The sequence below is a fragment of the Gouania willdenowi genome, chromosome 20 (genome assembly GCF_900634775.1).
Source record: "Gouania willdenowi chromosome 20, fGouWil2.1, whole genome shotgun sequence".
NCBI lineage: Eukaryota > Metazoa > Chordata > Actinopteri > Blenniiformes > Gobiesocidae > Gouania > Gouania willdenowi.
This window is the reverse complement of record NC_041063.1, coordinates 26,846,973-26,873,529: the sequence shown is the minus strand read 5'-3', so window position 1 is coordinate 26,873,529 and position 26,557 is coordinate 26,846,973. Positions and strand designations below refer to the sequence as shown.

General features: G+C 37.2%; 3 protein-coding genes across 6 annotated transcripts in view; 1 reads left to right on the top strand and 2 right to left on the bottom strand.

Annotated features, from left to right (window-relative positions):
- The window catches only part of dok6 (docking protein 6), a 60,952-nt gene extending 51,801 nt beyond the window's left edge, over nucleotides 1–9,151 (top strand). Inside the window, exons 5-8 of the mRNA XM_028434881.1 lie at nucleotides 373–562; nucleotides 1,468–1,606; nucleotides 3,561–3,666; nucleotides 8,711–9,151. Coding sequence (XP_028290682.1) covers nucleotides 373–562; nucleotides 1,468–1,606; nucleotides 3,561–3,666; nucleotides 8,711–8,889 — 614 coding nt within the window. The 3' untranslated portion in view covers nucleotides 8,890–9,151. The remainder of the gene's footprint in view (nucleotides 1–372; nucleotides 563–1,467; nucleotides 1,607–3,560; nucleotides 3,667–8,710) is intronic.
- A 3,926-nt stretch (nucleotides 9,152–13,077) lies between these two features.
- On the bottom strand, nucleotides 13,078–21,062 carry cd226 (CD226 molecule). Of its 3 annotated transcripts, none has more exons than XM_028434877.1 (7): nucleotides 20,808–21,062; nucleotides 19,147–19,473; nucleotides 18,351–18,731; nucleotides 17,797–17,899; nucleotides 17,307–17,361; nucleotides 15,594–15,719; nucleotides 13,078–13,292 (listed from the first exon to the last, which is right to left on the bottom strand). In XM_028434877.1, the coding sequence occupies exons 1-6, from the start codon at nucleotides 20,929–20,931 to the stop codon at nucleotides 15,615–15,617; spliced, it is 1,095 nt and encodes a 364-aa protein (XP_028290678.1). In that variant the 5' UTR covers nucleotides 20,932–21,062; the 3' UTR covers nucleotides 13,078–13,292; nucleotides 15,594–15,614. The 3 variants fall into 3 exon arrangements, with proteins under 3 accessions (XP_028290678.1, XP_028290679.1, XP_028290680.1); XM_028434878.1 differs by having other exon boundaries at nucleotides 15,598–15,719; XM_028434879.1 differs by lacking the exon at nucleotides 15,594–15,719.
- A 1,288-nt stretch (nucleotides 21,063–22,350) lies between these two features.
- The window catches only part of rttn (rotatin), a 59,604-nt gene continuing 55,397 nt past the window's right edge, over nucleotides 22,351–26,557 (bottom strand). For both annotated transcript variants that reach the window (XM_028434873.1, XM_028434874.1), the window contains exons 46-49: nucleotides 25,731–26,001; nucleotides 22,984–23,087; nucleotides 22,628–22,697; nucleotides 22,351–22,533 (exon numbers count right to left, since the gene is read on the bottom strand). In XM_028434873.1, the coding sequence (XP_028290674.1) occupies nucleotides 22,454–22,533; nucleotides 22,628–22,697; nucleotides 22,984–23,087; nucleotides 25,731–26,001 (525 nt within the window). In that variant the 3' untranslated portion in view covers nucleotides 22,351–22,453. The remainder of the gene's footprint in view (nucleotides 22,534–22,627; nucleotides 22,698–22,983; nucleotides 23,088–25,730; nucleotides 26,002–26,557) is intronic.

The window sequence follows — 26,557 nt, the reverse complement described above, 5'->3', positions numbered from 1 at the left end:
TGTTGAGGCCACAGCTGCCCTGGGGCAGACTGACGAGGCGAGGCTGTCATAGTGCGCCATCGGCCCCTCCCACCACCACCAACACTCACTCACACACTACGTTCATACGAGGCAATGTGGGTGAAGTGCCTTGCCCAAGGACACAATGACAGATACCACTGAGGTGACTGCCACCCCACTGTGGTACCTGGACTTCTGAGTGGTTTCCATCATCTACTGACCAGACCCAGACCTGCTTATCTTCACAGATCTAACGAGACAAAGACAGACTGGTGTGATGCTAAGAACTTTCCCTCTACGTGTAATACACAGTGTTGTTCAGCATCTTCTATGTTTACTGACTTTTAAAGTGTTTTAAACATATGTTTCCAGAACGCTTCAATGTCTACTTGATGCCAACTCCCAACCTAGACATCTACGGTGAGTGCACCATGCAGATCACCCATGAAAACATCTACCTGTGGGACGTCCACAACGCTCGCCTCAAACTGGTCATGTGGCCCCTCAGCTCGCTGCGCAGATACGGCCGCGACTCCACATGGTTCACGTTTGAATCAGGAAGGTGCGTGTGTGTGTGTGTGTGTGTGTGTGTGTGTGTGTGTGTGTGTGTGTGTGTGTGTCAAACAGCAGGAGGTGCAAACCAAGCTTTGGAGACGTTGAATAGGGCTGCTAAAATTGTAGAAAAAAAATCATTATCACAATTATTTTAGTCACAATTGAAATCACAATAATTGGAATGATTATATTTTACCAAACAATGTAAAATATAATCTTTAAACATAAACTCATTCAAACAATAAAATCAAATATGTTGAATTTTTGCACAAAACAAAACACTGTTTGAAGACCGTTAGCAACAACTTCACTCATGTTAGCTCGCAGGCTAGGCTAGCTTTAGCTTTGAGAGGGGCGGGGGGGAGGAGCTTGCATGCGCATGCATTAAACAACTCCAAGGTTAGTATTAATAATTGTTTTTTCTCGTGTGTTCCAAGCTTTGTTTTGTTTAGCAAATAAAACGTGTGTAATTGATAAAAATAAATAAATAAAAAACACTGATTTTTCATTTTTTTGGTTTTTTTCGAGCAGGGACAAGAAAACAAAAAAACTCTGTGTACAAGGAAAATAATAGATAAGATTTACATACACTTATAATTATAATAATACGTCTGCTCAAAACGGAGTGGGAAGAAGAAATAAATAGAAATGAAATTTGAGTTTTATTTCTTGATTTATTTTAGCGAATGTTGATTAATTGCATCGCCTTAACATTGAATAAACTTTATTATAAACAATATACGGGATTAAAAACCACCCAGAGTGCTCGTGTGTGTGTGTGTGTGTGTGTGTGTGTGTGTGTGTGTGTAGGCTCTTTGTATCTGAAAATTCCAGCATGCACGTTTGTTAACCATCTGATCAAAGTGTGTGTGTGTGTGTGTGTGTGTGTGTGTGTGTGTGCTCCTGGCGCAGGATGTGTGACACAGGAGAGGGTTTGTTCACGTTCCAGACGCGGGAGGGAGAGATGATCTACCAGCGGGTTCACTCGGCCACGCTGGCCATCGCTCAGCAGCACGAGAGGATGATGGAGGAGATAGAGAAGAGCTCACAGGTACTTTACAGACTTTATATCAGACGTTCAGCTGTAAAAACATCGCTGATGTGTAACTAATAAACAACAACACACAACAGGAGAGGTTCTCGTCTCACTTTTTAAAAGTTTTGGGGAAAACCTTTTTCCTGTATTTTCTGAAAAGATTTAAAGTGATAAATGTGGCCTAAAATCATCAAAATGTCCTTATTAGTAGATTATGTCTAACAAAACACATTATTATGCACCATATTTGTTTAATTACCGGTTAAAAATGAGACTACTTTACAGTTTTAGAGCCTGTGTTCCTCCATCTTGAAATCACATGACTGATGATGTCACACGGCCCCACTGCCTGTAAACATCCCATTGTTTTCTATTGGAGTGAAACATTCAGCCTGCTTTTTAGATCATTTAGAAGCTTTTTAGATCATTTAGAAGCTTTTTAGATCATTTAGAAGCTTTGTCAGTAAAATAACAACTTGTGCTGCTTTTTGTTGCTTTAAATAATCAGGAAAAGTTAAAGAAGTCGATGTAAATCTCTATTGTTTACAGAACATGGATAAAGACAGTTGTGACCCAAACAAATCTGTGACCACAGGGGGCGACAGTTCCAAGTCTGTGGTTTGGTAGTACACAATGAAGCAGAGAAGAAGAGCTCTCCTAAGGGACCTTTACTCTCCCTTAAACAGTGCATGGACTGTTGAAGACACACCAACCCTGAGAATAGAAATCCTTCAACTGTCTGTGATTACTCGCTAACTTCAGCCACCACAGCGTGTCAGAGTGCTGTTTAAGGGAGAGTAAAGGTCCCTTAGGAGAGCTCTTCTTCTCTGCTTTATTGTCTACTACCAAACCACAGAGTTGGAACTGTTGTCTATAAACAAAATAGGTTTACATCAACATCTTTAACTTTTCCTGATTATTTAGAGCAACAAAAATCAGCACAAGTTGTTATTTTGACTGAAAAAAAAACTTCTAAATGATCTAAAAAGTTATAAAATGATGTAAAAATCAGGCTGAATGTTTCACTCCAGTAGAAAACAATGGGATGTTTACAGGAAGTGGGGCTGTGTGACATCATCAATCACATGATTTCATGATGGAGGAACACAGGCTCTAAAATGTTAAAATAATCCATTTATAAAATTAATTAATATTAATATAATGCTTAATGTGCTGAGTTAGACAAAAGATTTCAAAAACAAACAATGGAGGATCCTTTTAAAACAGGTTTAGATTTAATTTTTCAAGTTTCTGGATAAATATCTAATATTTATAGTGATGTGTTAATTCTAATGATTTTACATGATTTAATTCTACAGCTGTTTGTGATAAATATTTTATATATCATTGTGTTACTGTGCCAGCTTTTATCCAAAGCTGCTCACTGAAGTATTTTTAATAGAAATAAAAGCAAAGGCAATAATTCATGATTTTTCACACACACACACACACCTACCTAAGTGCGTGCTGCTGCTGCTGGGTCGTTTCCTTTGGACACAGGGCCCTCCGACGCCCCACGGTCTCATCCATCCTTCCATCCATCCCTCTCTCTTCCTCCCTGCTATTATCTGCATTCTTTATTTATGTAGGCCTGCCTGCTATTTGATGAGCCGTGACCATATGGCTGTGCTCCTGGACCCTACCGTTGGGAACGTATCCAAACGTAGCTCCACTCCTCACAATCATTAATCAGACGGAGAGCCAACAGTGAAGCGCTCACACAATAGAAGAGCTTTATTTTAATATTTTAACATTTTTTATCTGCGCGTAGCTCGTACGGTTCTAAAAAAAAAAAATCCATCATTCAACAATAGAACAAAGCTATTAAAGCGACAGAACCCATCCAACGTGAATGATGTCCCTCTTCGTTTTGTGACATATGTGAATGCTTTCAGCCTTTTTAGTGCGTGAGCCGCTGATGGTGACAAATGAAGTGAGAGACTTGTCACTACCTCGCCGTCTCTTTCAGATCCACTCCAGAGAGACGCTAACCAAGTCCATCTCCCTGCCACGGAGCGCCTACTGGCAGCACATCACGCGTCAGAGCAGCGTCGGGAATCTCTACACTTACCAAGGTACGAACAGTGAGACGGTAATTCAGTCGCTCCAGGATTTCAGCCCATGATTGTTGCAGCAGCTTTTTTCAAACAACTGCAGCAAAACTTGCAGCATTTTGATGCTTTTTTATTTTTCATAACTTTGTCTAAACTGGTCAATTTGTCAAAAAAACTGATTGTGTTTTAATTCTTTCATAACAATACAGAAACGACAAGCCAAGATGGAGAAAAGACCAAAACCATAATTATACATTTTTTAAACCACGACAGTTAAGGATTATTTTTTCTCTCACATTTGACACAGAAACAAGATGTCTGCCACTATTTCAAAGCTTAACATTCAAAAATCTGTCATCTTAACAAATTTGTTAAGAAAAAAAACCTCTTTGTGTGTTTTTAAAAGTTCTTGGAGATGTTTCTCTTTATTATTACATTAATAATAACAGATCTCGACTGGTCTTCCCGATTCTAGCTAGTCCGAGACAAGCCAGTAAAAATGCTTTTGAGTCCTACACAACTAGAACTGTCACTGGACCAAGTGTTGTGAGATTGATAAAGGGTTTTTATTTATATGTTTGAACAAAAAGGACCTCAGGTGTTTGCATATGACTTAAATGTTCTTCAGCGTCTTATTTCATAGGAATCGGTGCAGGATGGTTGAAACTTGCCAAAACCCAGCACCTAACCTTGACAGGGTACTACCATCTCCTGGCTTGTCTTTCACAGTCCTAACACCCCATGTCACAACCAACGGGACTAGAACCCCCATCATTCCCCACTGTCTCCTTGTCCAACTGGACCCATCGTTGCATCCTCAAACACACTGATGCATTCAATTTATTCATGAGAAAGTGGTGGAGATACTGGCCACGCTGAATGTGTGTGAGCAGGAGAGGGTAAAGGTTTGCTCCACAGCAGACGGACACACAGACGTGTGAGGGAGCCGGTGGAAATGCCAGAGTGATGGATGACGGAGAAGCTTCATGCCCACCAGAGTTTGGAGACGCGAGTTTCAAAAAGAAAAGACTTTTAACTTAGAAATAAACACCCATAGGTCCACACGTGTTAGTGTTTGGAAATGAAGCTTTTAGGCTTATCAGTCCACAATTAAATGATAAAGAAAAAAAAAAAAAACAGCTTGAGCTTTTCAAAGAGAAACCATGACGTTGGAGAGTCTCTCATCTTCTGTTTTGATCTATCAGTGAAAGCCAAGACGCTCGTAATCCTCAGATAAGTCTACCAGTAATCAACTAATACCATGGACACGGACTAATCTCATCAGCTCATTAATCACATCACTGCCTCTGGTCTTCAGTCAGACAATCGACGCACATCCAAACATTCTCGTATTTAAGGACAAACGGTGCAGAATTCAGCTTCAACGAGACATGTTCCATCTTACATGTTGATTTGAAACCAAATAACTCTGACTCTGGCCACTTGAATTTACAACTTTTAACCCATTTCTTTGGTTCTTAAAACAATTTTTGGTCACTTACTGAATAAATTACATTTACAGTCTAATGAAACCAACCAACCACTGGTTTATTTTGGACTCTTTTTTTAACACCTTTTTCAATGCACATAAAACCTAACGTGCAAAGTGTTGATTGCTTTGACAATGAAAATGTCTAAGTTCCTGAACATAATGTAAAGTAATAAAGGTGGTGTAATCATCAGTTATTTTGGGTCGTATCGCTGGCTGTCTTCCTCACTGTATCACTGCAAGCATTGTGATAAATATCCAGTCTGTGCAGTCAATTTGCTGAGTCATGCTTGGGTTGCTTTCAAATACCCTTCAGGGGGCCAGGGGAATAATACGGAAACATGGCGTTGTGCTCTATTCACCTAATTGTTTATTTCTTTGACTCCGTAACAAGGGTCGACGTAGCGTAGCATAGCGTAGCCTAGCTAGATGTTTGGCTCTGCTTCACTTCTGTCTAATAGAAGTTTAGAAAGTTTTAGAGATTCTTCCCAGAAAGCTTGTAGAACATTAAAGTTGTTGATTTTGATTTATTTAAAATAATAGGGGAACAAAACAACCTCTTACGTTTAAAGCTAATTTCAGTTTCAACGTTTCACTGCACATATTGCTTTATATGGTTCCCTCACTGAACCCCACACTTTGATACAACCAGTATTTGTTTATGGACTAAACCCCAAAATAACAAAGTACAAAATAAAGATCACTAAACACAGGCTGACAGGGAGAGGAAATAAATCAAAGAAACCTATCAACCATTCTGTGTCCAAACACTCGACTAAATAGTGCAGGAGAGCTAATCAGAGGAATTGGACTCACCTGTGAAACAGGAGGACGTCTAATTACACTAATAACTCACACACACACACACGCAACGTGACAAACATCTATTAAAAACCTTCTCAGGTCTGACTGAAAACTCTGTAATACTGAAACTTAATCATTAAGTCATTTTAAAATGATTCCTTCAAGAAACTTAGGAATATCTTTTTAACAATTTGGGCCCATTTTTGCTTATTTTTACTGTTTTTCTGCAACTACACCAAACTTGCCATATTTTAACCTTTTTTTATCACTTTTTTTTGCCATATTTTTGCTCCATTTAATGTATTTTTGCTACATTACTCCCATTTCTGACACTTTTCCATCAAATTTCAATGCCTTTTCTGCACATTTCTACTTTTAAGACATTTTTTAGCACTTATAAACCCTTTCCACCACTTTTCAACCTAATACCACATATGTGATACCACATGTATATTAGGTCCATACCACATGTATATTAGGTCCATACCACATGTGATATTAGGTCCATACCACATGTGATATTAGGTGCCACTTTTAATCTCTTTCACCATATTTCATGCCCATTATTTGCCAGTTTAAACTAATTGTTCTTACTTTTTAAATTACCCCATCCATCCATTTTCATACCCGCTTATTCCCGTTTAACAGGGTCGCGGGGGTCTGCCGGTGCCAATCTCCGGCTCTCATAGGGCGCTGGGCGGGGTACACCCTGGACAGGGCGCCAGTCCATCACAGGGCAACACAGACACAGACAACCATTCACTCTCTCATTCACTCCTATGGGCAATTTAGACACTCCAATCAACCTTACAGTCATGTTTTTGGATTGTGGGAGGAAGCCAGAGTACCCGGAGGAAACCCACGCAGCACGGGGAGAACATGCAAACTCCACACAGAAAGGACCCAAGTCCACCCCAGGGCTTGAACCCAGGACCTTCTTGCTGTGGGGCGGACGTGCTAACCACTAAGCCACCGTGCGCCCATAAATTACCCCAAACCCCCCATTTCTGCCACCTTTAAGCTAATGTTGACACTTTAAACCCTTTTTGCTACTTTTTCTGTCTACTCTTAATTTGCAACTTTTAACCACTTTCCGTGGTTATTAAAATCTCATTTCACCACCTTCTCCACCATTTTTGGTCACTTTGAACCCATTTTATTTGTGATCAAAACCAGGATTTCCATCTTTAAAATGACTATAATAATAATAAATGTTCCTGGATAACAGTGGATATTATTCAGATGAATAAATAAGGTTATCACAGATTCATAGAACAATGGACCATCATTTTGTGGGCTGAAAGGTTGAGAACCACTGTTTTAACCATTACTTCATGAAGGAAAATGTGCAGTTTTCATCTCATAGAGCAGCAGGAAAAACACTGACATCTTCCATTATTGCACTTTTGTTTGTCTCTCTAGTTTTCGTGCATGTCTACAACTTGAATCCATGACAGATTTGTAAACTTGTGTTTATGCCTGAGGTGATGTCGAGGTCCGCCTGCACTCACCGCCCTCTTTTTTTTTCATGGTAAACAGTCCCAGGTTTTTAGTCTTGTGTCAAAGGGATGTGACAAAGATGTTCCTGCGTATGCAAATATGAAAAGCTTCAGAGAAGAAGAAGAAGGAGAAAAAGAAGCGTAGGGTGGGCTGCTGTTAAAGCCTTTGTGTTGGTGGGTTGAAAGTGACGGCCTTTAGCAGACGGAGGTGTGTGTGTGTGTGTGTGTGTGTGTGTGTGACTCACCCTCCTCTACAGCGTAGGAGGAGGATGCTCAGCGGAAAAATCTTTTCTCTGTTTCGTTTTCACACCATCTCACTGGATCATTTGGGAGGTGTCACTGGATGTTTTAAAGCCTGAGTCCACCAAGAGCTCCTGTCAGCTTATATAACAATTACCACTGGGTGTACATGGAAGTGGCACTAGATACACACAAAGCCACTCACTCTATTGCACCACTTAATAAAAGTCACTTTGAGACGATCCTGGACAAGCCCCCAATTATGTCCCCTCACAAGCCCTGGAGTTTAGTCCACGAGGGCCCGTATCATAATGTTATGAATAAATGTTAACGTTATAAAATCAACTAGACATCCTGGTCTCTTTGCATTGTTTCTAAGTGATTGGGGGCTTTTTCTCGTGTTAGGTTGGTTTATGTTTGTAATATATCCATGTTTTTTTTTTTTTTACCTAAAACAAGCACATTTATCTGCCAACATACCAGGAATTAACTAAAATATTCTTACAAATGGAAAATAAGAAATAGCAATCAGCAAAATGATGGTCCATTGTTCTATGAATCTGTGATAACCACATTTATTAACAATTAATTTAAACTGGGAAATAATGTGCATGACAAATGTGAATGTGGTTAAATATGCAAAAAATAAGCATGACATATAGAGAAAAGAAGTTAAAAGTGACAATAATGGGTCAACATGTGTGACATGAGGTGGAAAAGTGGTGAACATGTCTTAAAAGTGGAAAAAATGTGAAGAAAAGGTATTGAAATTTGATGGATGATGGAGCAAAAATAGACTAAAAGGAACAAAAATATGGCAAGAAAACGTGATGAAAATAGGTTAAAATATGGAAAGTTTGATGTAGTTGCAGAAAAAGTGCAAAAATAAGCAAAAATGGGCTGAAACTCTAATATTAAAGTTCTCTGAGGTCACGGACACTCGTATCCATTGCTTTTCCTGCTGTTTTTAAGCTTTGGGACATAATTCTACTTCTTCGTAACATAAGCAAATATTTTTGTTTTTTCTCCACAGGAAGTGGCCTAACATTGACTTTGATCCCCCGAGCTCAGACCTTCCCCAGCTTCCTGTCTGATGATGTGGATCATAATAATAATGATGATGATGATGATGATGAGGATCTCACACAGCAGCAGGAAGAGGCTCCGTCGCCCTCCAGTGGCAGTGGATTGAGTTGCAGAGCTCATCAATGACAGAGGACGGTTGGACACATTATTTACCTGCTGCACAGAGGACGTATAGAGACATGTATAGTGACTATAGTGTAATATATTATTATTATTATTAATGACCTGCTGATTCTTAGAATGAATAGTGATGACTGTAGAGCAAACAGGAGCTTTTTTCCATCGTTAGCCTCAAACAAGAAGAAAAGAAAATCCTCTGTGAGTTAATGTTCATAATGTCCTCCCAAAACCAGCACCAATCCTCTCTGTACCCCTTCTTTTTGTTTACCCTGATTTGTGCGTATAGGGGAGAAAAAAAAATGATATAATTACAACTTAAATTAATAAATAATTAGATATATACTGTACTTGAATAAATACATAATTGCAAAAATAAATGCATGAATGATTAAATAATTACTTGTCTTTGTTTGTATATTTTTATTTGTATTTTTTCCTCAATTATACATGCTTTTATATGCATTTATTTATATATTTGTGATATATATATATATATTGCAGAAATAAATAAATAAATGTGGAAATGCAATTATATATATATAATGGTATAAAGTATGCATAATTGAGGAAATAAACATAAATTAAAAAATGACAACAAATGATGTATTTATTAATTTATGTATATATGTTTACACTTATTTATTTATTACAGTGTATATGTAATTATTTATTCATTTAATGAGGCGTTTATTTATGTATTTGTAAATATGTCATTTTTTTGTCTCCCACAGAATAAAATGTAAAAGTGAGCAGCCAGTCATATTCTCACACCTACTGAAGACTAGTAGTAAAGAGGAAGGTGAAATATATCATATAATGTGTGTAAAATGCTTAGGTATTTAAAAGTCACATTAGTTAAACGTATTCTTAAAAAGGGACAAAAACAGGAATAGCGTTTAAAGCAGAAGCATGAAGGTCAACAGATTGTTTTCCTTTGGGACAACATGGAAAAGTGATTTATAAACTAGACGCTGAATACTCGTCGAATTTTCAAACATCTACAACCTTTTGCTGCTCGGTGTCACAGACGATTTTGACCTGCAATCAATCTCACCATCAGCTGAGTTTGCATGTTCTCTCCAAGCAAAGAATGTTTGGAGCCAGTTTTGATAACTTCAAATACAATTTAACAAACAAAGCAAAAAAAAAAGCTATGGAAGAAGATTAGGGTCAATTTTGATGTAGAAAAAAAATTTGGACTAATCAAGAATAAATAAAATAAATTTGACTTTGATCTCAACATTTCTACTTTGATCTCTGACATTTCGACTTTGATCTCGACAGTTCGACTTTGATCTCGATAGTTCGACTTTGATCTCGACAGTTCGACGTTTATCTCGGACATTTTGACTGATCTCGGACATTTCGACTTTGATCTCGAAAATTTTGACTTTGATCTCGAAATTTTTTTACTTTGATCTCAAACATTTAGACTTTAATCTCAACTTTATTGTTGACATTTCGACTTCAATCTCCACATTTTCATTTTAATTTCTATATTTTGACTCAAATCTTCACATTTCGACTTTATTCTCGATTTGCCCAAAATAATTTTCTCCATCAAAATCAGCCCTAATCCTCTTCCGTTACCAAACCGGCCGTCCATTTTAAGATATAATCAAAAAATATTTCAAGAACACAAGTATCCAAACATAAGAATGTGTGTCAATACATGTTTTTGGAAGCTTCCTCCTCATTTCCTGACTTAAAATTGAACTTTTCTTGCTCTTCTTTTAAACAAACCACATCAGTATAAAGCTGAATATATCAAAGTCTCTTAGTTTCAGACGTGCACAGCTAGAGAGACGTACTTCACAGTCGTGCTTTTCCCAATATGGCAACATTAATGCGCTAAAGGTGTGACATAGTCGTCGTCATCGTGTGAATTACACAGTTCATGTGATTAAAAAAGCTTCATCAGCTTTGAGTTAGACGTGCCTTCTGATGAGTTTAAAACATTGAAATGGTCCATAAAGATGCTAAAAACAGGAGCTCAACCATTATTGTTTTGGATTCCACCATCTGAGAGCAAGTGTAGCTTGGACATTTTTAGTTATTCATCATTTTTTACAGGAAATATAGCATTTGGATTTCAAACTTTGATTCTCCAGCCTGTAGAAGTGTTCAAAAAAGAAGAAATTTAATCTGTTGGAAGATTTTCTTTTTTGTTTATTTAACTGAGGGGAGCAGTGTTTCCAGAGACTCCGCCTCTTTTTCTAACTCCACCCCCATTGTTGCGACCTCTAGAATAGACAAGTGGCTGTCAAAATGGTTGCTACATGTTGATATATCATGTCATCACGTATTTGTGTACAGTTGGCCTGAATGAAAGCCGTCTACATATACTGTATATATATTTTTAAATAGAAATCATTTTCCATCATTTATCTTTATTTATTATTATGGATATTATTTGTATTTTAAGATTTCTTTTATTCAGACTTTTTTTGGGGAAATTTACTTTGATCTCCTGACATTTTTTGACTGTCAGTCTTCTTCAGAGGTGTCTGCTGATTCCTTTGATGTGTCCTAATGAGTCCTTTCTGAATATTTTGAGCCCGTGTTTGCTGCTTTTTTTAAAAAATGTATTTTTTTTTTTTTTTTTTTACCCTTTTTCATTCATCATTTTCATGCATGTTTACTTCTACATCACATTTCAATGTCTTTTCTGCACATTTTTCCCACTTTTAAGACATGTTCAGCACTTATAAACCCTTTCCAACACTTTTCCACCACATATGTTGACACTTAACCTCTTTTCACCATATTTTATACTTGTTTTTTTTTGCCAATTTAACCACATTCACAATTTCTCATGCCCATTATTTGCCAGTTTAAACTCATTGTTCCAATATTGACACTTTGAACCCTTTTTACCACTTTTTCTGTCTGGTTTTACCCCCGTCTAATTTGCAACTTTTAACCAATTTCTGTGGTTTTTAAAATCCCATTTCATCACCTTTTCCACCATTTTTTTGGGTCACTTTATACCCATTTTATTTCTGATTAAGACAAGGATTTACATCTTTAAAAATGACTATATACTGTGGATCAAATAATAGTAAACTTCCTGAATAACACTTTCATTTTAAGGGTCGTGGGCTGAAAAGGTTGAGAACCACTGGTTTACAGGTTTGTTTGTTTTTTAGAAACATGAGTTTCCAGAGGAACTGAAATAGTGCACAGAACGTGTGTTTGTCATAAAATGACGTTGAGCAGCTGTTGTTGGTCTTTTTTGTGGTAAAGTTTAAACTCTTTCTGGGGTTTAATTACTGTTTTGTGTGTGTGTGTGTGTGTGTGTGTGTGTGTTAATCCACTGCGATAGCAACTGTTGTCACTCCTCTTTTAATGCCAGCTTATTTTATTTTTGTGTTGCACTTTGAAAAGCTGAGTTTAGGTCTACAGTTTTCACATGTACTGTACATATGTAATGTTTTGAAAGACTAAAGAAAGGTAATAAAGTGAATGTTCTCTCATGTCCACATGTTGTACTTATTGATTATTACTAGTATAAAGCTAATGTACATCTGCACTCCTGAATTACTGAAACTATTTAAATACTGTGTATGGGGCAACTATTTTTAGCTGATGTATTTTTAATATTTATCTCCTCTTCTTCACATTTTGCACGTTTTCTTCACATTCAAAACAGAAATTCAAGTTAAACATGTGAAGTATTTGTTTATATGTAAATTTTTTATATTTCTATCCAAATAATGATGAAAATAATAATACATTTTATTGAAAAGCGCTTTTCAAGAAACTCAGACAATGTTAAATGTAAATCTAAATGTTTAGATGTAGTACATTCAATTAATATGTTCAACATTCATATTTAGATTTAACATTTAGATGTAAATATAGATTTAACATTTAAATGTAAATATAGATCCAACATTCAGATTTAAAAATAGATTAAACATTCAAATATAGATTAAATGTTAATTTTTTTACATATAAACATACTAAAAAAAATGTCTTTAATTGTCCATACCTGTATAAGTATTCAACTGATCAAAAAACACATGTTCAGTGTGACTATTGAATTATTAAGGAACAGTTGGTAAAGATTTCTGAATTTTTTGCCACCAAAGTGCGTAGGATATCCTTAAAATGTGTTGAAATGACGTGTAATTATTTCAGGTGAAATATTTGTTATGAATAAAACTGTGAAAGCAGGAAAACCACATGAAGGTTTTATCACAGTTTTTATTTCCACCACACACACATATATACACACACACACACACATCAGTTTCATTACTACTGCTGCAGCACAAACCTGTGCTTCCAAACATACGGTGCATTGTCCCTTTTCTGCACATTTCTACCTTGTCCACATTTGTCTTGTTTGGTTGCAGAAAAAAAATCCCACTTATCCATTACTGCCTCGGCCACTGCCTCCAATTCTAAGGAGATAAATGAGGGAGATTAACAGCAGACATTCATATAAAGCCTGGAATATTGATTTAAAAACATGAGCAGATAAATGAAATAACAGCGCCTTGGTCCGCTGACGACATTCTGATAAAGTTAATGATTTTGTAGAAAGTCAGACTAGGGTTGATTAGACTGATTAGAGTTTGGTAGATGCAGAAACTGGCCCTCGTTTATCAACGTTGGGTGAAAACGAGTGTAAATTTGAGTTCACATTGTGTCGTACGACATGAACCAACGTGTGATTTATCAAACATTGGTATCCAACCATTTCCAGCGTACTAATGATCAATGAATGAATTTGATCGTCATTAACATGTACTCCTAGTAATAATTTTTTTCAAGATGAAAAACTGCATCATTACATCTGAGGTGGAGCAAAACAAACACATGCTTTTTGAATGTTTGAAAACTGGATTTAAAAAAACTCATTTAAATGCTCTGCGGAAGAAGGTGAAGTCTGCCACCCTGTGTGCACTGAGAATCTGAACGTAACCAACGACGGTGGTCTGAGCGGCTGCTTTTCTTTCCTGTTACATCACGGGTATCAAACTCATTTTAGTTCGGGGGCCAAATACGGACCTTTTGACCTAAAATAGGCCGTAGATTTTAGATGGGGTAAAAAAAAATAACTTCAACATTATTGTGCCCTTGTTTTTAATATTAGTTAAATTATCTTAAAAAAATATTGATTTTATCACAAATTTTTGTGTAATTTAAAATAAATTTGAGGAATTGTTTGTGAGAAATTGCAAGATTTGAGGACAAAATTGAGATTTCTTTCCATAATTTGCAATTAAAAATGACTACATTCATGTAAATTGGAGACATTTGGATTTTTTTGATAAATTCCACAATAATTAATGTTTTCTGTCATTTTTACTTTCTCTCGTGGGCTGAACTGGATGCTTTAAAGCAGGCCACATGCAGCCCGCAGTCTAATTTTATGCGACCCCCAAAATGAATATACAAAATGACATAAAAATACACCAAACAAGAGCAAGAATACAGAAAAAAAACTAAAATGTCATCATTGCAGTAAAATACAGTAAAAGACAAGATAAAAACAGAAAATACTCCAAAAACACACAAAACTACTACAAAAATTTACAAAACAACAAGAGTGATACACAAAATTACTCAGAAAAACACAAAAAATGACTGCAAACCCACAGCACTAACAAACAAGCAAAATTACAACAGAAATACACAAAAAATATTCCAGGAAAAAAAGCAAAATGACAGCACAAACACACAATATGACTCCAAAAAAACTTATATTTCACAGGAAAAATACACAAAAGAACTACAGAAATGCACAAAATACCTCACAACAAGCAAGACAACAACAAAAAGAAAAACACAAAATGACTATAAAAACTCTTTCCTGTATTAATGCTCAGATCACTCATTATACTAAATGCTGACATGAACGTTGATCATGTGACCCTCTGATGAAACAAACACTGCTCCTCAGGGATGGGTTAAATGCAGAGGACAAATTCCATTAATGTACTAACATTACATGGCCAATTAAAGGCGAAAGCCCCCGATTTAATCTTTAAGGCGAAAGCCCCCGATTTTTGTGGCCCAGCTGTGATAAAAGTTGTCTACCTCTGCTCTAAAGGGCCGGATTTGGCCCCCGGGCCATGAGTTGGACACACGTGTGTTAGATGATGGTCAATGTGAGGAAAACTGTGAGCACCTGAAAAGATTGTTTCATTTTACACCAGGGGGCCAAATACAGAGCAGTTTCATCTGAAGTGGGCCACAGATTTTAAGCAGGAAAAAGAGCAATTTCAACATGAATGTGTCCTAGTTTACACTACCAGATATTCATTACATATAAAGTATCAAAGAGATCGGCAATATTCAAGCATTAAGTGACCTTATACTTACAACAACTCACATTTCCTTGATATTATGAATAATTGTCATTTCATTTAGTCGAGAGGAAATTTGCAGGATTTTGAAAAAATGTCGTTTTTTTCATCATTTTGAGAATATAAAATGACTGCCATCATGTGATATAATCCTGGCAAATGTGTAAATTTGTGTCCATGTGTATTTGGAGGGGCTGAGATAACTACAACAAAATATTTAGTCATTTACACAATGATTAAAAAAAAATTCTGTCATTTTTACTTTCTCCTGCGGGCCGAATTGGATGCTCCAAAGGGCCAGATTTGGCCCCCGGGCCTTAAGTTTGACCCGTGCTCTATTCTCTGTGTGTTTTACAGGTGATGATCATGTGTTCAGGGATGTAAACTCACTCACTGCTCGTCAGCTTTGAATCATCGTCGTGCCAGAGGCAGATTTGTATAAATTGGGTGAATCGTTGATTTTCTGACTTTCTTCTCCATCCTTGGCTGAACCAGGATGTTCTCATAGAAGTTTGGCTGTGAGGAGGCGGGACATTTAGTGGTTTAGATGTTAGTCAGAAAAAGGATGATGAATGGATACAGTATGTGTCACAAATAGCAGATTAATATCATCAATAACAATAATATTAGACTAGACAGGGTTGGGGTCAATTATAATTGATTAATAAATACAATTATGCCATCATGGAAATGGAAATTCATTCATTTATTTCATTTATAATTTACTCAAACTCAAACCTGTGGAACCAGGTACAGTTCTATTCCTTACACATACGTAGTTAATAATTATTAAAATACTGTATGTTTCGACCTGTCACTTCTCTACAGAATCATTTTACTATTTGTATTTGGCAAATGAAAATTATGTTATCATAGGAGTTATTCATTTTGAAGCCAAAATGTCAAGGTCAAGGTCGTGTCAAGTGTAAAAAACTAAATTTTCCATGTCTCTACCAACATTTATCGTACAAGTTTGATGCTTACATTTATGAAAATCTCATCTCAAGTGGAATATTTTATTTCGTTGGACTGAAACTGTACAAACAACCAGTAAAAAGATCAGTAAAAATACTTTTTTCCCTATAACTTGGCCACTGGTACCATTGAACAACATTTCCTTTCAATGTGTGACCTTCACCTTTGCTCAAGGTCATATTTAAGGTCAAGAACTCAAAAAAGTGAACTCTCAACGCTCTCAGTACAATGAAGCTCAGCCACAACAAAACAAAACAAATGCTTTTTTTCCTATAACTTGGCCACACATTGAGATACAGTGCTCAGACTGGTACCATTGAACAACATTTCCTTTCTATGCGTGACCTTGACCTTCTCCCAAAGTCATATTTAAGGTCAAGGTCTGTCTTTTGTTTTTCCTGCATTATTACTTTCAATTTAATAAGTAAAAACAACAAACTTGTCAACAAATCCAGATACAGGTTGTTATTTTTGCCAATATTCAATTGCCAAATATGTATTTGCCTTACAAATACAGGTTTTGCTTAGTTTTATTACTTTTTATTTAAATTCAGGGTTTACTGACACAAAAAAAATATTTTTGATGTTGATTTCTGTATTTTACTATGATTTTGTGTGACACAGGTTGTGTATCTTTGGAGCTATTCTGTAACGTGTTTATGTTTTGTGTGTTTTTGTTGTCATTTTGTGTATTTTAGGAAATGTCTGGTGTATAAGTTATTGTTCCTTTTTATTATAATGCAGGTGCGTGGTATCATACGAGAGTTTTGTTGATGGATGGTTAATAAATAATAATGTAATTATAATTTACTTTTAACAGAAAAATAGTCATTTTACTTTTAAATGTAATTGGAAAAAAATGCTGGTCACCATAATCATACATGGATAATTGAAGGCGTAATTGTAATTATATAAAGTAATTGACCCCAAACCTGTCAGTAATAAATCCACATTTAAATGGTTAGTAGTAGTTTTTGTTAGTCGCTATAATGTGTAAATCAAGCAGGATTAAGTGTGAAGTCTAACAGGATTATAATCCAGAGCGTGTCTGATGAGAAGCTGAGGCAGAGCCCGAAAGCAGTCGAGGGTGAAAACGAGGGTGGAGAAGAAGAAGAAGGCCACACCCACCTGTCTCTGAGACGGGTGTAGTTTGACTCTGTACTCCACCCTACGGCTGTTCTTCCTGTGGGAACCAACATTCATCAGCAGCAGCAGCAGCAGGAAGACAACTTTAGGGACCACTTTAGGTCCAGACGTGAGAAATGAACCAACAGGCAGAGAAAACTGTTTCTAATATTGTGTTATGTTTGTTTTTCTTCATATTTCATGGGCGGAGAGTGGAAGGAAACCAGACCAAAGGTGTGAACATGTGGGTGATGGTGTGTGTTTCTCTGTAACAGATTGATCTCAGAATAAATAAACATGGTGTTTTATCTGTGCGTCACACAATCATGTCAGTCATCATCATCGTTTCAATACGTGGGATCAGTTAAAAAACATGATCTTTTTAATCGCACTGTAAAATATTGAGATGTATTGCCACATTGATTTTTTTCCTAACACCCTTAATAAGTTTTTTTAGATTATCTTTTGTTTATAAATGTTTAACTTTGCGTACCTGTGCCTCAAAGCTAAGATGAGGATGATGATGACGAGCAGAAGTCCAGCAACACTGGCTCCGATGTAAATATACCTCATATAGAGTGACAGGCTGAACCAACCTGAGGAGATAACAACAGTTAGCAGTGGTACGTGATATGTAGTTACAGAACTCTCCCTATGCAGGCCAGATACCACTGTACACTGATAGCACTCACCAAGGTCTCTGCTGAGGAGGCTTTGCTATGTTACAACTACCGCTATCAGTAACATGCATAACACTGATAGCACTCACCAAGGTCTCTGCTGAGGAGGCTTTGCTATGTTATGACTACCGCTATCAGTAACATACACAACACTGATAGCACTCACCAAAGTCTCTGCTGAGGAGGCTTTGCTATGTTATGACTACCACTATCAGTAACATACATAACACTGCGAGCACTCAACAGTATATCATGTTTACATTGTTTTTTTTCTTTTTCTCTTGAGAATTTTATATTTTCATAGCGCTTTGAGATGACTATTGCTGTAATATCTAAACAAAGTTGAAATGAATGTTTGTTGTCGTACCTGGAGCTGTAACGGTGAGCTGTACGGTGGTGACCTGCAGCCCTGCGTCGGTGCTGAAGCTGCATCGGTAGAATCCTTGGTCTTCATGTCCCACGTGGGTCAGACTCAGGCTGACGTCCAGGCTGTCCTCACAGTCCACCCTCCCTTTGTCGCTGTAGTCCTCGCTCACCAGACCTCCCTCCACCTTCTTACACACTCCGATGATGACCCACGGCTGCTGGTGCAGCATCTTCTCCAGAATCACCTGGTAAACGCTGGAGTTGAGCTGTCTGTTACAGACAATGGTCACGTTGCTGCTCTGCTCTGCCTCCAGCTCCAAGTCCACTGAGATCAGCTCTGGAGCTGGTGTATCAGTGGTGTCCACTTCTTCTGGTGGTTCATCTAAAGAAGGAAGAAACTATCTGCTCATGATCAGGAGAAAGAAATCTGAAATTATAGAAATAGTAGGAAAAACGAGACCAAACAAAATACATGTATTGGATCTAGACAGCATGTTGGTAATTTGTTTTTAACAACTTATTGGCTCCATAAGTGGAAATCTGATGTTTCAGGTAACCCCCTTCAATAAACTGGCCATATCTCAACAAGTATTTATCTGATCAAATTAAAACATTTTGAGACTAACGTATGTGGACCATTTGTGAAATGACATGGAATGACCCAATAGGTTTAAACATACAACTTTTTCTTTAGTGTTGGATCTACTTTTTGGGTAAAGTTAGAAATCTGTAGCAAACATGGTTGATTTGTTGTGAATTTTCTAACTTTTGAATTTTAGAGGTTTGCTGTGTTTTACCTAGATCCTCCACCTGGAGGCTCCTGGTCCAGGGTCCCTGAGGGAAGGTCTGAACAGAGCAGAGGTAGAGCCCGATGTCCTGATGGGTCACGTTCCTGATGGAGATACTTCCATCCATGTGTGTCATCCTCAGAAACTGAACCCTGTCTTTGTAGAGTGTGGAGTAGTCCGTTCCAAACTCTGGGTGGAAAACAGCCAGTGGAGACTTGTTGGGTACTTTGGTCCATGACACCATGCTGAAGTTACCGTCCCAGGGACAAAGACAGTCCAGGACCATTCCCTCCTCCAGACGTACCGTCATCAGGGTTTCTTTCTCCTGAAAAGACACTGAAAGAAAAAAAAAATCATCTCCTTTATAATCCACAGCTGATTTAAGATTAAAATATATTTATATATAGCTAAAAGTTCTACATTTACACCTTTTATCCCCAGCAAAGAGTTATTAGAGCTATTCAGAGTCCTGATTCCATTCTCCAAGTCAGGGGTTCTCAACCTTAGTGTCAGGACCCCATTTGAGGCAATTTTTGCTTATTTTTTACCCTTTTTCTGCAACTACACCAAACTTGTCATTATTTAATCAATTTTATCACTTTTTCTTGCCATATTTTTGCTCCTTTTAATGCATTTCTGTTATATTACTCCCATTTCTGACACTTCTCTCCATTAAATTTCAAGCCTTTTCTCCACATTTTCAAGACATGTTCAGCACTTATAAACCATTTCCACCACTTTTTCCACCTAATGTCACATATGTTGACCCATTATTGTCACTTTTAACCTCTTTTCAACATATTTCATATTTATTTTTGCCAATTTAACCATATTCACGATTTGTCATGCGGACATTATTTGCCAATTTAAATTATTGCTTTCCTACATTATGTCAACCGACAATTTTAGCCACTTTTAAGCTAATATTGAAATTTTAAAGTCTTTTTACCACTTTTTCGGTTCGTTTTTGTCTACTTTAATGTGCAACTTTTAACCAATTTCTGTGGTTTTTAAAATCCCATTTCACCACCTTTTCCACCATTTTTGGTCACTTTTAATCCATTTTATTTGTGATTAAAACCAGGATTTCCATCTTTAAGATGACTATAATAATAATAATAAACATTCCTGGATAACAGTGGATATTATTCAGATGAATAAATAAATGTGGTTATCACAGATTCATAGAACACTGGACCATCATTTTACTGACTTTATGGATGGACCCCAAAAATCTCTCCCCTTTATTCCCCCTTATAGATGGTCCTGTCTCCACATGACTGTTCTTCAATGTTCATGTCTGTGTTCAACCACCTTCAGCTACAGTGGGGGTCCCCACTCTCTGGAACCTTTATTTTGGGGGTCGCGAGCTGAAGAGGTGGAGAACCAGTGCTCCGAGGAATAGTAATCAGGCTGCTTTGTGCAAATGCAAAAGCAGAATGACAACTAATCCATTGGGATGATAATATGCCAAGTTTCAGGAAAAAAAAGTTCTGAAAATCATACAAACTTTTAAATTTCCCCCATGAAGTGACATTAACTTTGACTTAATGATGAACATTAAAAACAAAAACAATTGAAATATTTTCCAACTGATCACTTTAAAAACTATCAGTGTTTTACATCATTGTAAAGTATAGAATAAATAAATACATAGATGAGTTCCGTACCTTTAAGAAAGGGCAGAAAAACGAGTACCACAAAGTACCAGGAGCTCTTTTGTACAGCTTCCATCTTGCCACGCTGAGAGAGAATGAAAGCTGCATTGATGAGACGAGTGGTGAGGCGCCCCATCAGCACTTCCTGCTGCCTCTAAACACTCCAGCTATGGGGGGGGGGGGGCGCACCCAGCACCCAGTCTCCCCACAGCGGAGAGAGCAGAGAACGGGTGCTGCTGACATTTGGACAGAAAGCTCCAAAATGGGGTCACGTTTTACAGGGGAAAAAAATTATATTTGAGTTTTTTATTGTTATTTTTATGTATAAAGTTCTCAAACGCAAACTAGCCTTAGTGTGTGTGTTGTGTGTGAATAAAAAAAAAACCAAAACACGGTTTTCAACGTTTTTAGAGTCAGTGCGGTTCTAACATCTGCATAAACACAACAGAACTTAGTTGTGCCAGATTTTATACACTGTTGTATAAGCTAAGCTTAAATATTGTCAGTACGCTAGTTTGTAACCTGAATCATTATTGGGGGAACTAGAATTAATAACTGTGTAAACACACAAACAGCATCGTAAAAAGGAGTCGACAAGAGGTGAAGAAAATGATTCTTGGAACAGGAATTAGAAGAGAACAAAGGCCCAGGAAGTCATGCTGCTGGTTATCACAAGATCAGTAAATGGTGAAACGTGTGAGTGTGGGGGTAGGGTGGGGGTGGGGGTGGGGGGGGTCCTGATTCTGAAATATAGGTAAAAAAGCACGAGAAGAACAAGGGAATCAAAGAAAGGAAGAAGTCTTTGGCATCTGGAGCAGTCTGCTGTGAAGGAATCAGAGAACCTCGATCATAGATTTACATCTATCAAGATTATTGATTACATTAATGAATCTAGTCATCTGTGAATGTCCAGGAAACACCAGCATTAAAATAATTCCAGCAAGTTCATTCCATCTTCTTTTTTGAAATAATGTTATGGTTTTATTTATTTTTTCAGGAAATGTACCTTGATCTCCTGACATGTTTCGACTGCCAACCGTCAGTCTTCCTCAGAGGTGATTGCTTCAATGTGTCTTGAATGAATTCTTCTTGGGAGAGGCCAACCTGAGAGTTCTGTCAGGCTGGCCACACCCCCCGTTGTCCAAAAGTCAATTTCAAAGTAAATAAATAAATAATAGGATCCATTCAAAATAATACAATTTAAAATACAACATTTTATCTCATATTCTGGGAATTTCCAAAGTTGTAAACTTTCCATGGGAATTAATGGGACCTTTTCCAATGTTTCATGTTTCAACTGCCAACTGTCAGTCTCCCTCAGAGGCATCTACTGATTACTTTGATGTGTCCTTATAAGATCTTTCCGGGCGTGGCCACCCTGAGCTTTCTCTCAGGGTGGCCACGCCCCCTGTCACTTGATGATCTCTGGAGAAGAGAGTCCCAGGTGTGGGAGAGTAAAAATCTAAAATGTTCGGGACAGAAGGAAAAAAAAAACGCAAACGTTGGATCAAAGAAGCTCAACATATTACCAGCATTAAAAGTTTGACGTTGGCAAATGGAACCAAATCAGGCACAAAATGGCTGAAATTGCTTGAATCTGAGGAAATAAACACATTTATTAGTTAAAAAAGATAGAATAAAGTTCTATGTGGTGGTGTTCAGTCCTTCAGCAGCTGGGAGAGGTTTATGAGGCACTTGATCAGGTAGGAACTCAACAATCCTGGTTTCTTTTCTGCATCTGCAGAGATAAAGACACAAAGGCCAAGTTCAAACCGTGGAGGAGCCAATGTTGGAAACACAAACCCAGGACAGACCACAGTCTACATACATACCCTTCTTAGAGGCTGTAAGCGCTTCCTCGATTCGTAACCGAACCGTGGGACACTTCAGGGTGTTCTTGGCCTTTGAGGAGGAGGAAAAATAGGAGATAGAAGAGTTCATTTTCTTTCATTTATATCTGAAGGATTGTGGGGGAAAAAAACAACGGCTATATACAGTGTGTGAGAGAATAAGACAGATGTGCTCATTTAAAAAGGTGCTGACTCATTAAAAAGACACCTGCAAACTTTATTTGACATATACCACCAATAAACTCCAGTTGTGGTCAATAAAAGCTGTCAGAGAAATAAAGCTTTAGTACTAGGTCATGTGTGCGTGTGTGTGTGTGTGTGTGTGTGTGTGTGTGTACCCTCTGATTGTTATGAAGCAAAGCCCAAAGCGCAGACGCTCCCATACAGCGGGTTTCCATCTCTTTATTCTCCAAGGAGCCCAGCAGAACTTTTATGGCATTGCCTGAAAAACAATAAGAAGTCCAATCAAGACCAGGACCACAGCTGCAAACAATGCTTTCAGAATAAAAGCCCTGGATAAAGGTTTGACACATCATATCCATTTCTACCAGTCGTGAACACACAATGCATCAACCAAACACTCTATTGACTGTTGTATGATGCCACATTACACAAAATGACAGGAAAATACAGAAAACAACAAAAATACAGAAAGTGACCCCAAAACGGCACAAGTCCACAACAAAAATGCAGAAAAATGACAGAAAAATACACAAAATTACAAGAACACAGATAAATAAAAAAACACAAAATGACTCCTAAAACATAAAATTACAATAGACAGACACAACAACCACTTAAACAAACAAAATGACTACAAAAACACACACATTACAAAATAGCTACACAGATACACAAACTGTTAACAGAATTACACAAAACACACGAATATACAGAAAAAAAGAAATATAGAAAGAGACCCCAAAAGTCGACAACAAAAATGTAGAAAAATGACAGAAAAATACACAAAATTACAACAAGAACACAAATAAATAACAAAAACACACAATGACTCAAAAAAGATACAAAATTACTAAAAATTGTCAAAATATCAAAACAGACAAAGACAAAAAAAAAGACAAAACATGTTTGTGGCCACATCCCTGTTATACACCTTTATATATTGAGATATATTACAATAAATGTACTACCTCTGTGCAAAAAACACCCAAAAGTAATTAATTCTAATCTTTTATTAAAATAAAATAGATCTTTTAATTAAAAGAATATAATTATTGTTGACAAAACATATTTTACAGAAGAACATGAACATTTATCATATATTTCCTATTGCACCACCTTTCCTCACTGTAGCGTCTCGCTCTGACGTGAAGCTTTTTATTTTCCATTGCTGTGATTTTTAAGATGTTATCAAACAAAATGAACTCATTCTATCTGCACATTTCCTGTGAGCTGATTGATCAGCTGAGCTCGTTCTACACGCGCTACGAGCACATGAAACACGATTGTGCCACAGGAAGCAGGTTTGCACGTCTTTGAATTCACAGGTGTAGGTGGGTGTTCACACTCTGGTTTCCTCCACTTTACAGCACAAAAGTAAAACTTTGTACTCAGGCTACAATTATTCAGATCTTCTCATTTAAATAAACAACCGAAACCTTTTCAAATTCAAAACAATCTATAACTAAACTGTTTTGAGATATACCAGTACAAACCAATCTTTGCATTAATAATCAATGTATGCACCGTAATATTATTCTTATACTAAATGAGTACAATAAAATAGTTTTTATTGCTTCATTTTTGAGTATGAAGCAAAGTGCTGGAGACGATCACACGACAGTCACTTTTAATACAGAGAATATGGTCTTAAAATAAGTATTTTGCACCAGGAGGCTATACTAGTTTAGCATTACACTGTTTTTACAGATGTGGCCTAAAACCTTTCATTTGATTAACCATTGTTTCCTATGTGAGTGAAGCATTTGGTAACTTTTTAAATCATTTTGCAGCTTTTTAGATTATTTAGCAGCTTTTTCAGTCCAAATAACTATTTTTACTGCTTTTGGTTGCTCTAAATAATCAGAAAAAGTTAAAAATGACAATGTAAACCTCTTTTTTTTTTTTTTTTAACAGAAAGAGGATAAAAATCTCTTTACTACTTCTTAAACAGTGCGCTGACATGCCCTGGTGGCTGAAGTTAGCGAGTGAAGTAAAGTTAAGTCCGTGATCTACTCGCTAACTTCAGCAACCAGGGCATGTTTAAGCGAGAGTAAAGGTCCCTTAGGAGAGCTCTTCTTCTCTGCTTCATCGCCCTCTACGGTTACAGATCTTTTTGGGTTAGTTTTTATCCTTATTCAGTAAAAAAAAAAAAAAAGTTTACATCGACATCTTTAACTTTTCCTGATTATTTAGATCAGGGGTGGCGAACTCCAGTACTCGAGGGCCGGACTCGTTATCATTGCTTCTGCAGAGCTTAATGACAACACATTGGTTTCAACCAGGTGTGTTGGAGCAGGTACACATCTAAAAGTCTCAGGAATCCGGCCCTCGAGGACTGGAGTTCGTCACCCCTGATTTAGAGCAACCAAAAGCAGTGACATCGTCAATCACAGGATTTCATGATGGCGGAACACAGGTTCTGAAAAGTAGTCCCATTTTTAAAAGTTAATAAAACAAATGCATTTTGTTGAGTACATTTCAAAGGTTTTAGTGTCATTTTTTTTTTTTTAAACAGTGGAGGATCCCTTTAATAAAGCTGAGAAAATCCTCCCACTGAGCAAAGTGTTGTTTACACGTCTTAAAAGATCAAACTTCTTGTTTAATATGAATTGGTTTGAATGATTTTTCTGAGAGAAAAGCAGCTTTAATACCAATAATTATAATGCTAATGTGTGTAAAGCCACAACAATCCACATACAAACCAAAGCCAAAGCTAATAGTTGCATTTTACAGAAGCAAAATAAAAGGGTTTTGAAGTGATTCAGCTGCACAGGATTTGACTTTAAGTGTGTTCACTAAACACATTGATGTGGTGTGCACGTCCCTGCTTTGACACGTTCATATCCCTGAGTGAGGGGAATAAATTCCACACACACACACACTCGTATGTTCCATAGCGTACCGTTAGCGATGAGGTGTGACTTGTTGGCGGTGTTGAAGCAGAGGTTGTGGAGGGTGAGCAGGGCGTGTCGTCGGTGTGGGGCTAGGTCTACCAGCAGCTCCAGGGCTCCGGTCACCTTAAGGATACTCTGCTGTCCGTCCTCTGACAGGGACACACTCAGCAGCAGTTTGAGCCACGCGCTCAGAGAGCCCCCACCACCACCCACTGACTGAGCCTTTACTGCAGCAGCTTTAGGCATCGGCACCGACAGGAAGGCCTGGAGAAAATTATTCTGAAACACCACAGGGAACGAGTCACACATGACAGGAAATACAAGGTTGAAAATAAGATGATCAAACGTGGTTCTTTCTGTGTTAGAAATGACTTTTTTTAAACTCTTAAAGGGACCTTTGAAATATACTTATTAGTAGATCTATGTCTAATAAAACATTATTCTGCACCATATTTGCTTTATGAAAAATAGGACTCTTTACAGTTTTAGAGCCTGTGTTCCTCCATCTTTAAATCATGTGATTGATGATGTCACATGGCCCCACTGCCTGTAAACATCCCATTGTTTTCTATTGGAGTGAAACATTCAGCCTGATTTTTAAGTTAATTTCAAAGGTTTTAGGACACATTTCTAAAAACAGTGGAGGATCCCTTTAAAGTGTGTGTGAAGGAGTATTATTAGACATCCATCATTTAAAGTAAGTGCTATATATTTGTTTTCCCTCGTCCTACAGAAGCCTTATTGATTCAACCTGTGAATTTATTTTTTAACAGCCACTCTAAGAAAACCTTAGCGCACATTTAAAAGATGAAACGTTCCTATTTAAAGACACATA

Bases quoted from the DNA above. Each gene is read 5' to 3' on its own strand.
- cd226 (XM_028434877.1), bottom strand. From the start codon at position 20,931: ATGGGGCGCCTCACCACTCGTCTCATCAATGCAGCTTTCATTCTCTCT. The intron at 18,732-19,146 runs GTAAAACACAGC...TTCCTTCTTTAG, and splicing joins CCTCCAGGTGGAGGATCTAG to ATGAACCACCAGAAGAAGTG. The intron at 17,362-17,796 runs GTACGCAAAGTT...TGGTTCCCACAG, and splicing joins ATCTTAGCTTTGAGGCACAG to GAAGAACAGCCGTAGGGTGG.